The sequence below is a fragment of the Pongo pygmaeus genome, chromosome 9, assembly GCF_028885625.2.
Source record: "Pongo pygmaeus isolate AG05252 chromosome 9, NHGRI_mPonPyg2-v2.0_pri, whole genome shotgun sequence".
NCBI classification, from domain to species: domain Eukaryota; kingdom Metazoa; phylum Chordata; class Mammalia; order Primates; family Hominidae; genus Pongo; species Pongo pygmaeus.
This window is the reverse complement of record NC_072382.2, coordinates 57817726-57838070: the sequence shown is the minus strand read 5'-3', so window position 1 is coordinate 57838070 and position 20345 is coordinate 57817726. Positions and strand designations below refer to the sequence as shown.

General features: G+C 39.3%; 1 protein-coding gene across 8 annotated transcripts in view; it reads right to left on the bottom strand.

The window, feature by feature from the left end:
* The window catches only part of HPS5 (HPS5 biogenesis of lysosomal organelles complex 2 subunit 2), a 44021-nt gene that overhangs the window by 13493 nt on the left and 10183 nt on the right, over positions 1-20345 (bottom strand). For 5 of the 8 annotated variants that reach the window (XM_063671092.1, XM_063671091.1, XM_063671094.1 and 2 more), the window contains 15 exons: positions 19859-19969; positions 19329-19393; positions 18683-18875; positions 16874-17007; positions 14111-14323; positions 13409-13480; positions 11773-11848; positions 9387-9457; positions 8838-8926; positions 6775-6953; positions 5542-5700; positions 4787-4973; positions 3988-4111; positions 3010-3159; positions 868-945 (listed from right to left, as the gene is read on the bottom strand). In XM_063671092.1, the coding sequence (XP_063527162.1) occupies positions 868-945; positions 3010-3159; positions 3988-4111; positions 4787-4973; positions 5542-5700; positions 6775-6953; positions 8838-8926; positions 9387-9457; positions 11773-11848; positions 13409-13480; positions 14111-14323; positions 16874-17007; positions 18683-18875; positions 19329-19393; positions 19859-19969 (1901 nt within the window). Of the gene's footprint in view, positions 1-867; positions 946-3009; positions 3160-3987; positions 4112-4786; positions 4974-5541; positions 5701-6774; positions 6954-8837; positions 8927-9386; positions 9458-11772; positions 11849-13408; positions 13481-14110; positions 14324-14945; positions 15385-16873; positions 17008-18682; positions 18876-19328; positions 19394-19858; positions 19970-20345 lie in introns of those variants that run through there. The other 3 variants (XM_054437796.2, XM_054437795.2, XM_063671096.1) reach the window with 2 other exon arrangements.

The window sequence follows — 20345 nt, the reverse complement described above, 5'->3', positions numbered from 1 at the left end:
GTATGAAATTTATGTTTCATGTGTTTTTCGTAAAACAACTTAATTCGTACTAAATTAACCTAACCAATGTAACATAGTCATCTGGAATAAACGTTACTTTTCAACTCTTTAAATAAAAACTATCTCAACAAGATGACAAAACAGAGAACATAAACTTTGTAGTGTTTTACTAATTCTTTTTTTTTTTTTTTTTTTTGAAATAGGGTCTTGTTTTGTCACCCAGGCCGGAGTGCAATGTCACAAACATAGCTCACTGCAGGCTCAAGTGATCCTCCCGCCTCAGCCTCCTGAGTAGCTGGGAATACAGGTACATGCCACTACACCCACTACACCCAGCTACTTTTGGTATTTGGGGTTTCATCATGTTGCCCTGGATGGTCTCAAACTTCCGAGCTCAAGCGATCCGCCCACCTCAGCCTTTCAAAATGCTGGGATTACAGTCATGAGCCACCACGCCCAGCCTAATTCTTCAATTTCAACTCCAAATGAGGCTACCTCTGCCCCAAACTGTCTCAGGACCACTACTGATGGACTCAGAAAATCATTCCCATTCTGGGCTTGTGTGAAGGCTGCCAATCTTCTCAGTTGTTTTACATACAAAGCTAGGAATACTGGAAGTCAAATACCAAAAAATTAACGTGAAAAAAATCTTATTGCTGCCAAGAATGAAAACTTCAGTGCCTGGGTTTTTCCTATTAGTCCTAGGAAGGCAACTTGGACTTAACAAAAGGAAAGACCATTTATAGCAACTTCTCTAATCAACTATATATTTCATATAAGGCCCATAAAAAACTTACAATATAATGATTCACTTCATTTACTAAACTGCCTTGAGAAGCCACTATAAAAGTTTCTCATTATACTCACATTGCTTCTGCTGTTGCTACTTTAAGCTCCTGGAACCTGTCTTCTTCTGGAGGTGGACTAGTTACCTCTTTTTCCTCCCTAAGAAAGTGTGAAAAATAACAATAACATTCACAAGAGTTAGAGGGGATCAGAGCTTTTTTTTTTGAGACAGGGTCTCACTCTGTCGCCCAGGCTGGAGTGCAGTGACGTGATCTCGGTTCATTGCAACCTCCGCCTCCCGGGTTCAAGCAATTCTCCCTGCCTCAGCCTCAGAGCTTTCTTAGACAAATATTTCTTTTTTCATTTTTTTTTTTTTTTTTTTTTGAGACAGAGTCACACTCTGTTGCCTAGGCTGGAGTGCAGTGGCATGATCTCTGCTCACTGCAAGCTCCACCTCCCAGGTTCAAGCCATTCTCCCGCCTCAGCCTCCCGAATAGCTGGGACTACAGGCACCCGCCACCATGCCTGGCTAATTTTGTTTTTGTATTTTTAGTAGAGATGGGGTTTCATCATGTTAGTCAGGATGGTCTCGATCTCCTGACCTCGTGATCCACCCGCCTCGGCCTCCCAAAGTGCATGAGCCACCGCGCCTGGCCCTTAGACAAATATTTCTCACGCTTACTAAACGGCAAGTATTATACTCATGTTACATCAGAAAAATAGATGAATAGAAAAGGTGGTCCTTGGCCTCAAGGTGATAAACTCCAGTAAGCTCTCATTAGAAAGAAAGGCATGCAAACAACTAAGTATAATTTTAAAAAAGAATAAGTTGAATACCAAAGAGCAGCTCTTTAAAGAGCATTGTGATATGAAAGCAGAGAAAACGAAATAATTTTTCTGAGTAGGGAAAGGAACATATTCCTAAGGAGGTATTATTTGTGTCACAAAAAATGGCGGGAGAATACTCTGGAAAGAAGACATAGCATGAAGAAAGGTAGTGAAGTGTCAATGTACACACTTAGTTCTCCGATAGGAGTGAAATTTATAGCACTTCGAAGGATGTGGCTAGAAAGGTAGCTAAGGTCAGATAGAAGGCTGCATTAAATGCCATGTCAAAAAATCTGTACTTTTTTCTATAAACATATGGATTCACTAAGTTATTCTGAGGATTACAAATCTTTTATTTCATCTGACTGTCCAGATACACTGGTCCCATGGGTTTCTCTCTTAATTCCTGGGTAAGGGCTGAATTTGTTTGCCTTTAATACCCAGATTCCCTGAACTATAAGGCAGAAGCCAGAGAGACAAGATACTCCACACTATGCCCCATCAAGGGCTCTGCTACAACTCTACTACACAAGGACCAGGCCACCAGCATATCATGGGAAGGTACCTGACAAGACATCAATGCCAACTGCTTGATCAATGGTTTCTTCATTGCCTAAAGAATCCCTTCTTTTCTTTTTCATTATCTCAATCTAATATTCTCTTTATTAGAGAATAAAGTATTACACTCATGTTACATGAGACAACTAGATGAATATAAAAGGTGGTCCTTTTGCTATTGCTTGATGAGTCCTTGATTCATCAAATAATAGCACATTTTGGATCTTACAGGCCAGAGAGCATCAGTGACATTCCCAAAGTCACATACTAGTCATATGCAGAGCCAGGACAAGGTCTAGATCCTTGGTCATCCTACTCTTAATATAATACTCCTGTGAGATCCCAGAAGTTTGAAGAGATTATGGGGGAAGGAGGGGAGTTATGCAGGGGAAAGATGGAAGAAGTACTAAATTAAAACTCTGCTCAATAGATCTGCTTCAGGGTGATGTAATTTTTCAACACTTTGTGGAATTTCACAATTTTTATAAGCTACACAATCTTCAATGAATGCAGACATACATGTGGCTTCTTGAAAAGGACATAGTCTATGGCACAGGTGTCCAATTTTTGGCTTCCCTGGGCCACATGGGAAGAACTGTCTTGGGCCACACATAAAATACACTAACATTAACAATAGCTGATGAGCTATTTAAAAAAAAATCACAAAAAAACTCATGTTTTCAGAAACTTTACAAATTTGTGTTGGGCCACATTCAAAGCCGTCCTGGAACACATGAGTCCCACGGGCCGCAGGCTGCACAAGGTTGGTCTATAGCTTTCTTAAAACTGACAGCTGGATTCCCTAGAATGTATAGAGATTTATGTGTAAGGGCTTACTCATTGTCTTCCTCCTTTGGGCAGGTATCTGAACTCACGTCCTCTTCACATGATTGCTCATCACCCCTGAGCTCTGGTCTCACTTTCAGATCAGGGCTTGTGTGAAGGGTGCCAATCTTCTCAGTAGTTTTACGCACAAAGCTAGAAACACTAGAAGTCAAATAACAAAAAACTAACATGAATAAAAACTTATTACTGAGAAAACTCAGGTTTTCATTCTTCAGTTTTCTGTGTTTCTGTTAGTCCTAGGGAGGCAACTTGGACTCAGTAAAGACTGTTTATAGCAACTTCTCTGTTCAAATAATAGTATTTCACGTATATAAACTTACAATATAATGATTCACATTATTTACTAAACTGCCCTAAGAAACCAGTGTTTCAGCGCTAAAGAAAAGGTCTTTAACTCCAGCTGTATCTGTAATATTTCTGTCAACTTAGGAAAAGCCATGTGATCATCAGCCCCATTCTGGTCACAGAACAAAGAATTGCTTCATGTAACTCAGCTGTTAACTAGTCACAATATACCCTTCTTAAGCAAAATTTGTATCCAGTAAGACTCAGATAAGCAGTTAAGTAGCTGCACAAAGTCTTCTCTCTTAAACTCAAATGTCAACTCTGGTCCCATGGAGTAGCTAGAAAGAATTCTGAAAAGACTCCAAGTCTGAGCCCAAACTGACCATTAGAAAGGATCAACTAAAGACTAATGATACGTGGAAACTATTCCCATCAGAGATTTTTAATTTTTGATCTCTTGAGGGTGGGGGCACCTACATCTGCAACAACTCAAATACCAGCTGCTAAAACAGAGGGAAGCTAGACTCCCCAAGGTAAATGAGAAGTTAATAGCTCCATATGACAAGTTATATGGAAAACAAGAGACTTCCTTTTTCTCATTTTCCATTCTCAGCACAAATTACCTAATGTGAGAACTGAAATAAGATCAGTAATGGAATTAAATGACAAGACTAATTGGTTTACCTTTCTTTGACAGCCTGAAGAGACACAAGAGGAGATGGAGAACGAAATGGTAATGGAATGCCGAAGGGGAGAAAAGTTTCATTCTTATCTGTCTCAAACATCACTGGAGCATGAGAAACATTGTCTAATGAATGGAATCAGGAAAAAAAGAAACAAAATCTAATCAAGTGGGAGTTGTTTTAATCTTTAAAAAAAATTCTGAAATTAACAAACCCAAAGAAATGAAGGATTCAATACCAAAATTACAACTGACCCAGAAACAAATGAGTGGAACACAGGTTTACAAAACGCATGGGATGGTCCACATGAAACACTGAGGCAGGTACCTTCATTTGCCTACTAACCCTGAGTCCCCATAAGTCAAAAAGGGAGTTTAGGATCTCTATTATTCTCTTCTCACTAGTTCAGCCACAGGAATACTGGCACATCGAAAAAGGAAGGCAATGACCCCCAAAAACTGCAGTAATTTTTCATTCCTGATGAAAAATAATTTGGTTAGTCAGAATAAAATCTTCCCACTCTTTTGGTTAATGACCTTTCTTTCATAACCTTTCCAGCATTTTGATGCATGATCAAAAACAGGCCCTAATGTTAGTCCAAACATGAGGGGAAAAATACTAAACATAAACCAACTCTTCTAGTAGGGAGCAGATCTGTAGATCTGGTTGGAAAGTTCTATCAACATGTTAAAAATTATTAACACTTCAGAGAACTTCTGTGCACAAGATAATCCTGGTAACAAGAGCTCGTGGAAAATAATGGCTTCACATCAGGAACCAACAACAGACACATTCATCACCTTCATTTCCGTGTGAGCCACAGCACTGATCTGGCAGGTCCTCTTCCTGCTGTGAGGTGAATTCTTTAAATCTCTCATCTTCTGAGAGGGTTTGGCTGTGAAGGGAGCAAGAGTCTTCATCTGACTGACTGCCTCTTCTACTACTAATGATACGATAAATACCAGAGTCCAAGATGCTGAAACTTTCCTAAAAATTAAAAGAATTCCAAAAAAAAAAAAAAAGTAAAAATTTCCTTTATAACGTTAACATAACTTCTGCAGAGAAATACCAACACTCAAATAGAAAGCTAATAACAACCATTATGGCTTATTAGAACAAACTGATGAGGAAGGCTTAGGTGCCTGGCAGCTGGGTCACTCCGTGTGCTAGTGGCATCAGCTGCCATATTTCTCTAGCTTGTCTTCATAAAGCATGGTAGTGAGAATGGGAATTAAATGAGATAATCTGGAGCTTCATTCAGACTCAAATTAGCATGAAGCACCTGAAATCACATATTAGAGCAACGTAACTTATGCTGGGAGCTATATATCAGGGAACAGAAAATAATAAACAATGACAACAAAATGTGGCTCCAAGACACACCTAAATGGAGGCTTCACAGAGCTGGGCCACTAGCTGAACAAAAGTTCACCCCTTCCCACCAAAAAATATAAATGGAAAGGACAACAAATCTGGGGATCCTAGAGGTAAATAAGAACAACCGAAGGTGGAAAAATCTTACCCTACAAAATCCTTTAAAGGGGAGAATACTTACATGTGATGAAATGGAGCTTCTTCTACTGCTACAAGCTGAATCCAAAGGTTCAAATTTTAAGATCAATTCTTCCAGTTGAGAAATTAGATCATTGTAGGTGCCGTGGTCCAGCTGAGATTTCAAATGCTCCAGTTTATCTGCAGTCAAAGTTTTCCTTGCCTAATAAAAGAATATCGCCAATGGAATAGCTATTGGTAGGTAAATCTGTATTCAAATGGCCAACATACTGAAAGAGGTCTAGGCCGGACACAGTGGCACACGCCTGTAATCCCAGCACTTTGGGAGGCCGAGGCGGCCAGATCCCCTGAGGTCAGGAGTTCGAGACAAGCCTGGCCAACATGGTGAAATCCCATCTCTACTAAAAATACAAAAATAAGCCGGGCGTGGTGGCAGGCGCCTGTAATCCCAGCTACTCGGGAGGCTGACGCAGGAGAATAGCTTGAACCTGGGAGGCAGAGGTTGCAGTGATCACGCCATTGCACTCCACTCCAGCCTGGGGGACAAGAGTGAGACTTCATTTCAAAAAAAAAAAAAAAAAGAAAAGAAAGAAAGAAGTCTAATATAGAACATAAAACTTCAATGGTGCTTTAAAAAGGCTTAGCAAGCTAGAGAAAGATTTAATGAGAATTTTCTTAGGATTAAGAATTTAAGGCCATGTGCAGTGGCTGATACCTGTAATCCCACACTTTGGGAGGCCAAGGTGGGCAGATCACTTGAGGTCAGGAGTTCGAGACCAGCCTGGCCAACATGGTGAAACCCCATCTCTACTAAAAATACAAAAAAAATCAGCTAGGTATGGTGGCGAGTGCCTATAGTTGCAGCTACTCAGGAGGCTGAGACATGCGAATTGCTTGAACCAGGAGGCAGAGGTTGCAGAGGGCCGAGATCGCACCATTGCACTCCAGCCTGGGTGACAGAGCGAGACTGTCTCAAAATAACAGTAATAATAATAATTTAATTAAAATTTACCATATACACAATTATCCCCCTTAAAAACAAGTTCTGAAACAAATCTGTATGTAAATTTGATATTTTAAATGAAAATTGTACCCTCTTTCTTACCCTCTACCCACCCCTAGATATATCTATCATGCTTTCTCTGGGCATGTATCGCTGTATCTGTAGGTCATACAGACAGGGTTAATAAAATCAAGCAACTTTGTAACACAATCTTGCAAGCTAGGATAGTTTCACCAATCCATGGTAAAGATGTCTAGGTCAGCTCTGACTCACTCTGCTGGCAATGACAGAATTTTGGAAAAGACAGCATGTACGAGCAGCCAGGTTCCACAGGCCTCTTCTTAGCAGGCGTTCCACACAGCGCTCCACAGATATCAGGGAGAGATGTGAGACTTTCCCATTTAGGTGCAAACAGAACAATTCATTCCTACAGACAGCCACATCCTGAATATCTACAAAAACCACAGGTGTGAACATACAAAACGTTAACCAAATACCCCTTACAATTTTAAAAGGGCTGAAATTATTCTAATAAATATGTAGGGTTTGTCTTGACTGAATTTCATCTCTATTTTTGTACTTGCAGTTCAAGAAGAAATCATATTTTAGAAACTATTCTAAAAAGATCAAGAATAAAAGATGTGAAGAAAGAACTATATCTCTCTGACCTAAAGTCTTATGTTTAAAAATGCTGTTTTCTGTGAAAAGGAATTGGGACATTAAAAGAGGATACTCTACATTAGAGGCCAGACTATAAAGTTCCTGAGCGTTACAACCTGGTCCTCAATGAATGGATTTTAACATAGTATGTAAATCAATATACGGTTCATGAGAAAATATCTGCCTTCAAGAAAATATCTGTCTTGGCAGAGTATCCTGAAAGGACTTCAAAGACTACTTTTCAAGGGACATACTTAAGAAATTTAAGCCACAAGAAAATCACTGTTGATGAGACCAGTAAGTAACGATTTCTTTCTCTCTCTCCTTTTTTGGTTTTTACAAAAGTAGAAAAAGAACCAAAAAGTCAACATACACTCTACTGAGCAGCAATGGTAAAAAAGCTAGATTTCCCCCACTTCTGGTTTTAACCCAAAGAATATAGAGATTGATTTACTGTCTCAGTCACATATAATGGCTGTTGTTCCCACAAGAACAATTTGAACCCCAAACTATAAAGATATAAAATAGGAGTCAAAGCAAGACTTCTGGCAGGGATAAAGACTCAGGGCAATAGAGGGAAAAATAACCTGTTTGTTACTTTTCAGCAGTTACTAATGAAAATTGCACTTAAAATTACTCATGAAAACTGGAAGACATTATGTTAGGTGAAATAAGCCAGGAACAGAAAGTTAAAGACTACATGTTCTCATTTATATGCAGAAGCTAGAAAAATGTGATCTCACAGAAGTAAAAAAGCAGAACAGAGATGACTAGATTCTGGGAAGGGTAAGAGGAAGGAGAAAACAGGGAAAAGACTTGTTAAAGGATACAAAATTATAGCTAGATAGGAGGAATAAATTCTACTGTTCCATAGCATTGTAGGATGACTATAGTTAATAATAATGTATGTTTTCAAAGAGCTAGAAGGATAATAAATGTTCCCAACACGAAGAGCTAACAAATGTTTAAGACGGTAGATAACGCTAACCACCCTGATCTGATCAGGGTACACTATACACTACATGTATCGAAACATATTTATGGGGTTATGTACCCCATAAATATGTTTCGATACATGTAGTGTATAGTGTACATAATATGTACCCCATAAATATGTACAATTATGTGTCAATTAAAAAATAAATAAAATGACTCATGAAAAAATAAATAGCTGAATACAAATTCACTAATGCATGTTTGGGAAGTACCTTACAATGGGAAATATCTATGGTCAATCTTTAAAAGAAACATGGCTGGGCACGGTGGCTCACACCTGTAATCATACATGCTTGTAATTGTAGAACTTTGGGAGGCTGAGGCCGGCAGATCACCTGAGGTCAGGAATTCGAGACCAGCCTGGCCAACATGGCGAAACTCCATCTCTACTAAAAACACAAAAATTAGCCAGGTGTGGTGGTGCATGCCTGTAATCCCAGCTACTCAGGAGGCTGAGGCAGGAGAATCACTTGAATCCAGGAGGCGGAGGTTGCCGTGAGCCAAGATCGCACCAGTGCACTCCAGCCTGGGTGACAAAGCAAGACTTAGTCTCAAAAAAAAAAAAAAAAAAAAGTCATTCCATCCTATTTTTTAACTTCTTAAATTACAAGAGAATGCTCCTACAATAATCAAATTTTCATAAGCATGAGATTAAAAATTACAAAGAAAAATATAATTACCTTTGACTTCACTCCAAAGAAGAACTTGAACATTCTGAGGAATGAAAATATAAATTCCTCTTTCTGTCCAAGTCAGCACACAATGCTCACTGCAAGAGAAGAAGTCAAGAGAATTCAAGTGTGCTAGAATACAAAAGTTTATAATTCCCCGAATTCAGATCCTTGCATTAGCTATTAAAGTAAAATCAGACTATACAAAGAAAACATAAGGGTGATCCAGCTAATCGAGTCCTAACAACTCCTTTCTGTCTGTAACAACAGCCCACTAATAAATAGCATAAAATGATGCCAAATTGGGAAAATTCAGACACACATACTAGATATTTTCCAGAAAAAGAAAAGGGTCAGCTGGGTGCAGTGGCTCACGCCTGTAGTCCCAGCACTTTGGGAGGCCAAGGTGGGTGGATCACTTGAGATCAGGAGTTTGAGACTAGCCAGACCAACATGGTGAAACCCTGTCTCTACTAAAAATAGAAAAATTAGCCGGGCATGGTGGCATGCACCTGTAATCCCAGCTACTCGGGAGGCTGAGGCAGGAGAATCACTTACCGGGAGGCGGAGGTTGCAGTGAGCCAAGATTGTGCCACTGCACTCCAGCCTGGGTGACAGCCTGAGTGACTCTGTCTCAAAAAAAAAAAAAAGAAAGAAAGAAAAGGCTGGTATCTGGAAAAAGAAAAGCTTAGGGACCTTTACCTGATGTTTGTTAAAGCAGCTAAACTTCCCATACTGGACATGATAGGGGCGCATTTAAAACAAAGACTAACATCTTACTGCCAATCATTACTCTAGTGAGCCACTTTTAGGAACAGTAATATTTTGATGTTGTTAGTTGTCTGTGGGCAACAAAAAGCTGAGAACTCCTGGTCAACAATGTGCCAGGAGCTTTATTAAAGGCTCTGTCTATATTACCTAACTTTGTAGAAGCCAATCAAGGTAGATATACTATCCTTTTTTTATTAAAAAGAGAAAAAGCTAAGGCTCAGAGAGATAAATAATATACCAAAGGCCATTCAGCATGAAATGTAGAAGAGTCAGAATTTATACTGGATATACAGGATAGTCTGGCTCCAAAACCTGGACTTTTTTCCTATATAACACAGAATCTACTTCCTCCTCCACTTATCTTCACTAACCTACCCACTATTATCTGGAATCCTAACTATTCCACTTAACTGAATTCTCAAAAAGTCACAGATTCCCAAACTGCCAAACCCAGTAACCCTTCATCACTTCCCATTTTCTTAACCCCAAGCAGACGTCAACCCTGCTAACTGTTCTCTGCTTCTTGAACCTCACCTCCTGGGGCTCCTGGACACTGCATTTTCTTGGTTCTCTTTCTCTCCAGTCCTCTGGTCTGGAGGACTCATCTTTATCTATACTTACTCATATAAATTTATCTCATATATTTCATTTACTCTCTCAAGGCCGATACTATTTTTTATATACCACTGGTAATCTCCACTTCCTAATGCTGTTCAGGACATTCTCCAACTTACAATGTTCTTAATCTAGCCACCTCTCAAGGATCGGAAGTTCTACTTCCCTCTGAAATCCTCCCTTACAGCCCACAACACTCACCCTATTTTTGCACTCAACCTATTTCTTATACTCTGCTCATATGGCACTTAATCATGTACTGCACTGTCACAACTCTTACTTCTTATTGTTGTTAAACTTTTTGGAGAAATAAATCACATCTCTCCAATAAATTATACTCTTAAGAACAGGGACTATATTTCTTTTTCCTTTATGTTTCCAAGAGTACTAAAAATGGTTCCATGTGGCTATGAAACTAATTGATTTTTAACAGGAGTTGGGTCCTCATGTAAGTGTTAAACATTTTGTCAATATGAAAGACCAGATCACTATCCCTACAGGAAAGTAATCTTTGTCATAAAATGCAAGAAATGGTCACAATCTTAATCCAAAGTAAAATTGAGAAGGCTGCCTTCAAGAGTCAAAGGAGAAAAAAAAGGGGGGAGGGCCCAGAGGATCCCTGAGAAAGAGATACAGGATCATAATTTTGATACTGAACCTGACACTCAGCTTGGAAAATTCCTTAGGAATAGCAACCTAGATTAGATGGGGGGCTGAGGACGGGAACTTAGATAAAAGCTGATACTTGTAATTTATACATTCCTCATCCCCTTATCCCTTCACTGATAATAAATGGGGACATAAGCCTAACAGCATTGTTTTAGAAGTTCCAGAAAGGAAAGTGATACCAATGTGCCTGAAAGGAAACGAAGTACATAAGGATGCCCCCTCTGGGATTTATGGGTTGCAACAGTAAAAGTCCCATAGGGCACAGTGTACAAATGAAAAAAATAAACAAACTGGAATGAAAAAAAGCCCTCCTCTTCATGTTTTTGAAAAAACTCTTTGTTGAATTCCCTATCATTTGAGAGTTTTCTATGTGTCTAGCACTGCCCATAGAAATGGAGTTGACAATCTGATGCTGGTATGCATATTCATAATACAATAAGAGAGTGGCAATGATAAAGGAATGAATATCGTTTGACAACAGTACATGCGCAGAAATAGGTTGTTTAATGTAAGCCTCTTGGAGGAATCAGCAGAGGTTTCAAAGTGGCATTAACTGTTGCTTTAGCTGAGGAATAGGCAGAGCCAGATCATCAAAGGCTTTTTGTCTACCATGGTAGGGACTGTAACAGGAGCTTTAAACAGCTACAATCAAAAGAATAACTCTACCAGGAGAGCTAAGTGTATTGTGGCCCGACTACTAGAAAACATATTCTTGGGTACTTTGGGAAGCCGATGCAGGTAGATTGCCTGAGCACAGGAGTTCGAGACCAGCCTGGGCAACGTGGTGAAACCCCGTCTCTACTAAAATACAAAAAATTAGCCAGGCGTGGTGGCGTGTGCCTGTAAGTCCCAGCTACTTGGGAGGCTGAGGCAGGAGAATTGCTAGAACCTGGGAGGCAGAGGCTGCAGTGAGCTGAGATCGCGCTACTGCCCTCCAATGTGGGTGACAGAGCAAGACTCCGTCTCTAAAAAAAAAAAAAAAAAACTTGGGTAAGAGACTTCCCAACATCCCGCACATCACATCACAGTCAACAAATATTTATTAAGTATCTATCATGTGCCAGGCATTAGACCAAGCATTGAAAAAATAACAGTCAACAAAACAGAAATAAAGCCCTCATGGAGTTTACTGTTTAGGGTAAGACATGTATAAATATTACATTAATATGTAATTATAAACTGTGACAAGTGCCACAAAGGAAGAATGCTAAAGGAGGAAGAGTTTTTAATATGCTTTATCTAATTATGGGCAAATAAATGTCTTTCTCTAGTAACTTTCATGATGAATTATGGAGTTACTAAAGTGTTATAATGTCTATAATTCACTTTTTTTTTTTTTTTGAGACAGAGTCTTGCTCTGTGGCCCAGGCTGGAGTGCAATGGCATGATCTCGGCTCACTGCAACCTCCATCTTTCAGGTGCAAGCGATTCTCCTGCCTCAGCCTCCCTAGTAGCTGGGATTATAGGAGCATGCCACCATGCCTGGCTAATTTTTGTATTTTTAGTAGAGACGGGGTTTCTCCATGTTGATAGGCTAGTCTCGAACTCCTGACCTCAGATGATCTGTCTGCCTCGGTCTCCCAAAGTGCTGGGATTACAGGCATGAGCCACACCCGGCCTTATAATTCACTTTTAAATACTTCAGTGTAGGAAGTATGACAAACACATGAACTGGTTTTTATCCTTACCCTTAGAGGCAATTAGTTAACACTTCAATTATTTTTAAAAATCACAAAGAGTCGTTAGTTAGCCTTTGAAAGAACTGAATCAGGTGTTCATACTCCAGTGTACCATATAACAACTTCATACAACATTTGCTGAATTTGCATCAGAGATCTTATTAACTAGCCTAAGGGATATCAGAAATAATTTTTTATTGATGAAACAGAGTTCAAGATATTGGCTGGAAATCATACACTGGCACTCTTGCTCTTGCAGAACAAGGTGTAAGAACTGGCAGGCCCAGCAGTTTAACAACTTCTAGGGCAACACTTTGTGCTGGACTTTGCACCTAATCCAGCTAGAAGGCTGGCTGAACTCTGACATTAGAATATGGCTGAAACTGCCTCCAGCAGATCTTTCATGCAAGCATTTGTCAGAGTACCTACAGGATAGAGAGCTGAAATTTCACCAAGCGTACAAGAACAAGTTCTACAACTATTTTTGTGCCTGCTTGCTAAAAAACATACATCTGTGTGGCAGATTTTGATCTGGGACTTGCTTTCATTATAGCATCCCATTAGGCAGGGGAGGTTATGAGGTTAGTAGAGCTATCTTAGCTCCTACTGTTAGAAGTTTCTTGGCAAATTATAAACTCTCCAATTGGCTTGGAAAGAGAAGTGTATTCCTAGGATCTTTCCATTCCTTTTAGATACAGAACACTTCATGTAACATAATTATTTCCTAACTTTCTAAAAGTAATTTAGTGCAAAAATAACCTTAAAAAACTACTTCTGAACAAGAAACAGAGATAAAAAGCTAAGTATTCTTTTTACCCCCCAGATCAAAGGAAAGGAGAAACTTACCTAAGATGTAAGAGTTTGGGGAAAGACAAAGATTGGGAGGATCCAACTGTATGATCATACTGAGGTTCTGATCTAGAAAGTAAACACATCTGTTAATGAGTTTATCTGTTAAAAGTATAACATAAAATTATACTTTTCCCAATATAGGGAAATTTTTGCCTCCAAAACAAATTCAAGAGCCTAACTGCATCTGCCCTTATTCGACTCACACTAATCATAGGAGAGGTAACTATCAAAGACTTCTTTGGTTTTTCTGAATCTTTTAATAAAAATTCAACTTCACTCTGAAAACATAGAATAAAATCTTTTTTTTTTTTTGAGACAGAGTCTCGCTCTGTCGCCCAGGCTGGAGTGCAGTGGCACGACCTTGGCTCACTGCAAGCTCCACCTCCCTTCACACCATTCTCCTGCCTCAGCCTCCCGAGTAGCTGGGACTACAGACATGCGCCACCACGCCCAACTAAATTTTGTTTGTATTTTTGGTAGAGACGGGGTTTCACCGTGTTAGCCAGGATGGTCTCGATCTCCTGACCTCGTGATCCGCCTGCCACAGCCTCCCAAAGTGCTAGGATTACAGGCGTGTGCCAACGCGCCCAGCCAGGTATAATAAAATCTTTAACACAGATAGAATGTCAGAGATTTTCACCAAACCTCTATATATAAGCTCTTCAAACAATCCCAACCAGCCATACAAATCATTACCTTAGAGTAATCACAGGGAGAGGTGGCAACGAGAGGAGTTTCTTGAACTGATGTGTACTTATAACTTCTCCATCAAAGTTCACTTCCCACATCCTAGAGCCTGGGCGAGCACAATATATCAGAGGTTGCTGGCCCCCAGAACATCTTCCAGGAAAGAAACAAGCTCCATATTCTCCATCTCTTTCCTTGTTTCCAATTTTCCAAAACTTTTCTCTAACATCCAGAAAGGAAGAGAAAGCAGATTTACTTACAAAAAAAAAGTCAAAAACAATGGCACTACAAATCAGCTGGGCATAATAACTCCACTCACAATGCCTTCTCCTTCATTCATATTAGCAATATACTGAAAAAAACAATAGAATGGAAAGATCAAAATAGGATTCTGGCTCTGATTTGCCATTAGCTATTTCTGTGACAGGAAGCAAATCATTTCATATTAGTACTCAGTTTATTATCCACAGAATAAGAGGCTCAGAATTAATGTAAAGGCCCCTTTCAAATCTAAAAGGTGAGTGATACCAAACTATTTCGTACATCCTTGAATCCTACTAATTGCTTCTAAAGTCACTTTGTAAAATGTTCTTTGGACACTCCATGGAAGCTACTAATCAAGTTCTCCAACCCTGTCTCCAAGTCACTTCCTCACCACAAACACCCAATAAACTTACTTTTTCCTCAAAAACCCAGGTCCTTCTGAAACTCTGCACCTTGGAGCATTCTGTTCCCTTAGGATTACATGAGTTAGATATATAAAAGAGCTTAGTACACTGCCTGGGAACATGGAAGGTGATAATGATGAGCGAGATGTCTCTTCCTAAAAACTCCTGTTACTTACTCTCCATGATTCCATCATTCCTCCTCAGAAACTTTCCTTGATTCCCATATATGGAATTACACGCTTCCTATGCCTTGCTTTCATAGCACTTATGACATGATATATGGCAATTATGTCTATTTAAACAGCAGATCATGACTTTTCAGGGCAAAGGACAATTCTTATTCCTCTTCAGTTGAATTCCCAGTGTGTAGCACAGTGTCAGGCCTACAAAAAGCACTCAATACATTATAGAGTTCCATAAACTCAATCTCTTTTATCGAAGAGTGATCTAATACGCTCTCTAGCATGAATTTACTAGATAACCTCAGATAATTCAATAACTACTTCTGTACTTAATTGCTTTATGAATAAAATATAACATTTGCTTTACTTTAAGACCATAGGTGTAAGAGTGCTTTGAAATGTATACAGAGCAGTACAGGAAATAGTGGTTTTATTACTTACACTCCTTATTTGGGAAATAAAATATATTTCTTCATTTTATATCTTCTATGGTACCTAATACAGTGCTAAGGATCTGGAGGAATATAATAAATGTTTGCTGAGTGAAAAATGCAATCAATTCATTATCATTTGTATACTCATTAATCTTACTTTCTATTATTTTTCAAACAATACGTCACAGGCACAAAGTTGAGTATTTTCACATATACTACCTTAGTTAATCCTTAACACTAAAGTTACATGAAGCAAAGTCATATCTATCACTTTGGCTAGTCACTAGGAGTCCCAGCTTTAAAAAAAAAAAAAAAAAACTGTTCATTGGGAGGGAAAACAGGTTGAAACAAAAAGATTTTTTAACATTAAGTATATATTTTATTATACTACACATGTCCCCAAAAACTGAATTCTAGCTAACAGAAAGTAAGCACATCTAAATATGTTATTTTTACAGGAGGTTCTATGATACTGTCATCCAACTTTAGTTATGAAATAGGTACACAGGGGTTGATTACACAATTCTCCCTTCTTTTGTGTAGGCTCAAAACTCTCCATGATAAATTTTTAAAAGGAGATGGTCCTGAGAAATACGATAGCTGCCAGGTCCGGTGAAAAAAAGAAATGGCCAGTGAAAATTTCCTTGCAGTGAAAATGGCTGAGAACTTTGGCATAGTGATGCATAATATTCATTTCCAGCTGTCTGCTATTCTGCTCTGGTATTTCACAGCTACCTCTAATGCACTCCTTTGCCATTCATTGGACCTCTGGCTCTATCTACCCTTGAGATTTTGATGAAATACTTATCTTCATAAAGCTCTTAATTATTCTTCACCCAATTTTACCCTTTAGTAAAATTCTATTAAAATAAAACAAATCTTGAAAACAACAAAACTCAAAGAAGCCTTCCTGCTTCCCCATATAAAAACAGGCCTTTAGCCTTCTCTCATGGCACTTAGAATATGTCTCACCAGCAACGGGCTCACGGAATACTTGTCTTAGTCACCCACTGGACTGTCTTAGACTCCTCTACCTCCTCTCTGCTCTCTAACATCAGCTTGCATACAACTGATTCCTTAACATCTGTATAGCCAGGGGCAGTGGTTCATGCCTATAATACAAGCCCTTTGGGAGGCTGAAGCAGGAAGATTGCTTGAGCCCAGGAGTTCAAGACCAGCCTGGGTAACATGACAAAACCCAGTCTCTAAACAAAATACAAAAAATTAGCAGGGCATGGTGGCATGTGCCTGTAGACCTAGCTACTTGAGAGGCTGAGGTAGGAGGATCGCTTGAGCCGGGGAGGTCAAGGCTGCAGTGAGCCATGATCACACCACTGCACTCCAGCCTGAGTGACAGAGTGAGACCCCATCTCAAAAAAAGAAAAAAAATCTGTATAACTGATTGATGGGGCTTGGGGTAGATAACTTCTAAGTTCCTTCCAGTTCTAAAATTCTGCATTTCTGATGACTAATGGTTGGTCAATATACCTCTCAGTGTCACACAAGAAGGATCGAGTAAGTGAAGATATAAGTAGCCTTCCATCCAAATAATCTAACTGTACAACACAGGAGTCAACAGTTGTTATTGTCTGAACAGGAAACATCACAAAAGCAGCAGCTGCCTAAAAGGAATGTGAGAAAGAAATAAAGTTTATTTAATCATAAGATATACATGCAATCTCTTTCTCTTTACCTTGTAAATGAAAATAACATGAATAGCAAAATAAAATTTTCAAATAAGCCAAAACTTAATTTGCTTGTAAGGATGTCAAAGTTTTAGTCACTTAAAAGTTGTATTAAATAATCTGGTACGTAATTGCAGAAGAGATTTCTCAAGGCTCTGTTTGTGATTATCTAATCTTAGAGGTTAGAATGAAAAAGATGAAGCAAGGTTTAGAACATGTTAGTCAGGCATGGTAGCACACATCTACAATCCCAGCTACTCGGGAGGCTGAGGCAGAAGGACTGCTTGAGCCTAGGAGCTTGAGGCTGCAGTGAGCTAAGATCATGCTACTATATGCCAGCCTGGGCAACAGAGGAAGAACCTGTCTCTAGATAAATAAAGTTTTGGAGTATATGAAAGAATTTTTCACCTGTAGATAGTACTTCTCCCTTTTAGAAAGACAAAATAAGTTTACTAGGGTTTCTATATTTTGGGTCCAAAATATATTAAGAATCAATTGATAACTTTGATAGGTCATGACGGCAAAACCAGAAAAATATTCTGATGTGTTCATTAAAATAAAATAATTTAGCCAATAGCCAGGTGCAGTGGCTCATGTCTGTAATCCCAGCACTCTGCGAGGGCAAGGTGAGTGGATCACTTGAGCCCAGGAGTCCGAGACCAGCCTGGGCAACATGGCGAAACCCTGTCTCTACAAAAAGTTTTTAAAAATTAGCCAGGCATGGTGGTGCAAGCCAGTAGTCCCAGCTACTCAGGAGGTTTGAGGTGGGAGGATTGCGTCAGCCCGGGCAATCAAGAGTGCAGTGAGCCATGATCTCACCACTGTACTTCTGCCTGAGTGACAGAGCAAGAACCTGTCTCAAAATAAAATAAAAAATAAAACAAAATAAATTTAGCCAATAGTAGTTAGAGCCCTTCTTTTCTGCCAGGATCCTAAATAGAAATAAGCCAATGCGAGACAAATCCCTCTACTTCTGATGTAATGGCCGTAGAGGAGCAGGACAATGAGAAGCTGGTCTATTCTGTCTTAATGACAGACTGGAGCGTTCTGTTAGGGTAACCTGAGTCTCAACCCTTCTACTCAGCAATAACTGCAGCAGGAAGCCTGAGGACCTGCAGAGCAGAGCAAAGCCAGAAGGTGTCTTCAAGATTCCATTCAAAATAAGTTATATCCATCCTGATAAAAAATATTCCTAGACCTATGAGTTTCTTCTACACAAGAAGCAGAGAAGACCAGGAGCCTGGGCAATTGGTGTCATTTCTATGTTTGTCACTTTATTCACACCAATAATAAATAGATATCTTTTCTTTCTTAATAGCCTTATACTAAAGAATGCTTTAAATGAGCCATGCAGGTGAATCAGGAAGGACTGCAATAGATAATGTGCAAAGTACTGAAGTTAGTTCACAAAAGCCATTCTGTAACAGTATTGAGCTAAAACAGGCCACCATGTGTAGTATATAAACACAGGTCTCCTCAAAATCTCCAAGTTTGGACTCCAGATTAGTCTCCCAAGAAATACAGCAGATAAAATCACATCCTTTAATTGGAAGTTTTATAAGACAACACCTTGTATCTCACTACATACACAAAGAATGGGACTGCTTCTCACCTTTGCTTGTTTAGAAGTATTGAGTTTGATAGCAGAAACCTTCCCAGTATGATCACCTACAAAAACTCTAAGAATAGCTGTATCCCAGCAGAGAGCTGTGACTCTTCGGCCTTTGTGTTCTGAAGACACATACATTTGTTCTGGTTTCCCACGACGCTCTTGATTTAATTCCCAAACAACTACAAGACCTTGACTGCAGGAATTGAGTCACAGAGGCAAACTTGGCAATGGTGAACAAGGTACAATTTTATTGCATCACAGTATCAACTATATCAAATACATATGCAACTCTTGTTCTTCAGAAAAGAGGAAGTATTATAAAAAGTCAAGGTATTAATTTCCTTGTTTTAGTCACCAAACCAGTTTAATAGGAGAAGTTAAATGATCTAAATTATCTCTGTTCCCTTTGTCTTTTAAGGCCTTTGAAATGTTGTAACCTTAAATTAGCATTTTCTACAAATACTAGGATGACCAGCTGTCCATTCTGGTTTGCTGGGTACTGAGAGATTTCCTGAGACACAGGAGTTTCATTGTTAAAACTGGGACAATCCTAGGCAAACCAGGATGGTTGGTCACCCTAACAAACACATGTGTCAATTTAAAATGCATTTGAAAAAGGACAGATAGTTTTGGAACAGATTCTTACCTGGTAGCTACAGCAACATAATCATCATCATGTAAACAACAGGCGACTTGAGAAATTGCACCTTCCTAGAGCACAAAAAGAAAAAACATTTTTTAAATCTCAAGTTTTACATTATTATTATTATTTATTTTATTTTATTTTTTTTGAGACTGAGTCTCGATCTGTTGCCCAGGCTGGGGAGCAATGGTGCGATCTCGGCTCACTGCAACCTCCACTTCCTGGGTTCAAGCAATTCTCCTGCCTCCGCCTCCCAAGTAGCTGGGATTACAAGCGCCCACCACCACGCCCAGCTAATTTTTGTGTTTTTAGTAGAGACGGGGTTTCACCATGTTGGCCAGGCTGGTCTCCAACTCCTGACCTCAGGTAATCCGTCCGCCTTGGCCTCCCAAAATGCTGGGATTACAGGCATGAGACACTGCACCAAGCCAAGTTTTAGATTCTTTTATTACAAATGATTATTTATATTGGAGAAATTTGCATTTATGAAAGAGACTCCAAATAGTGTGTAACAGAGCTGCCCTTAATCTTACCCTGTGTGAAAGAAAAAGCCTGTGCTTCCAGCCTTCTTTCTGAATGAGATGGAGTCCTCCTCCTGAACTGCCCAAAGCCAACCATTTCCGAGACACAGCTATGCTCGTACACTGTGAAGAGAAGTGTGAGATAATCACAGCTACTTAACCAAATAGACTATCCACTGAAAATAAATACTGATGATTTACGCATCAGGCTCCTTCCCTCATTTTACCCTCTGCCCAAATGGACACAATATGACACTTATTCTCTAATTCTAGAATAGTAAAAAATACTGAAGAAAGAACATTTTGTTTTTAAACTTCTAAATGAATCTCACAAAGGCTGAATAGACTCCATTGTATGAGTAATTTTCCCTTGGCAAAAGCTGGCCGTTAAGACTTCACATTTTGTGTAATTTGGCTAGGTCATTCCAATGCTGACTACAACAATGGAAGACCAAGGAAGTTACCAGAAGATAAAGCAACCATGTTAAATATTCGTTCA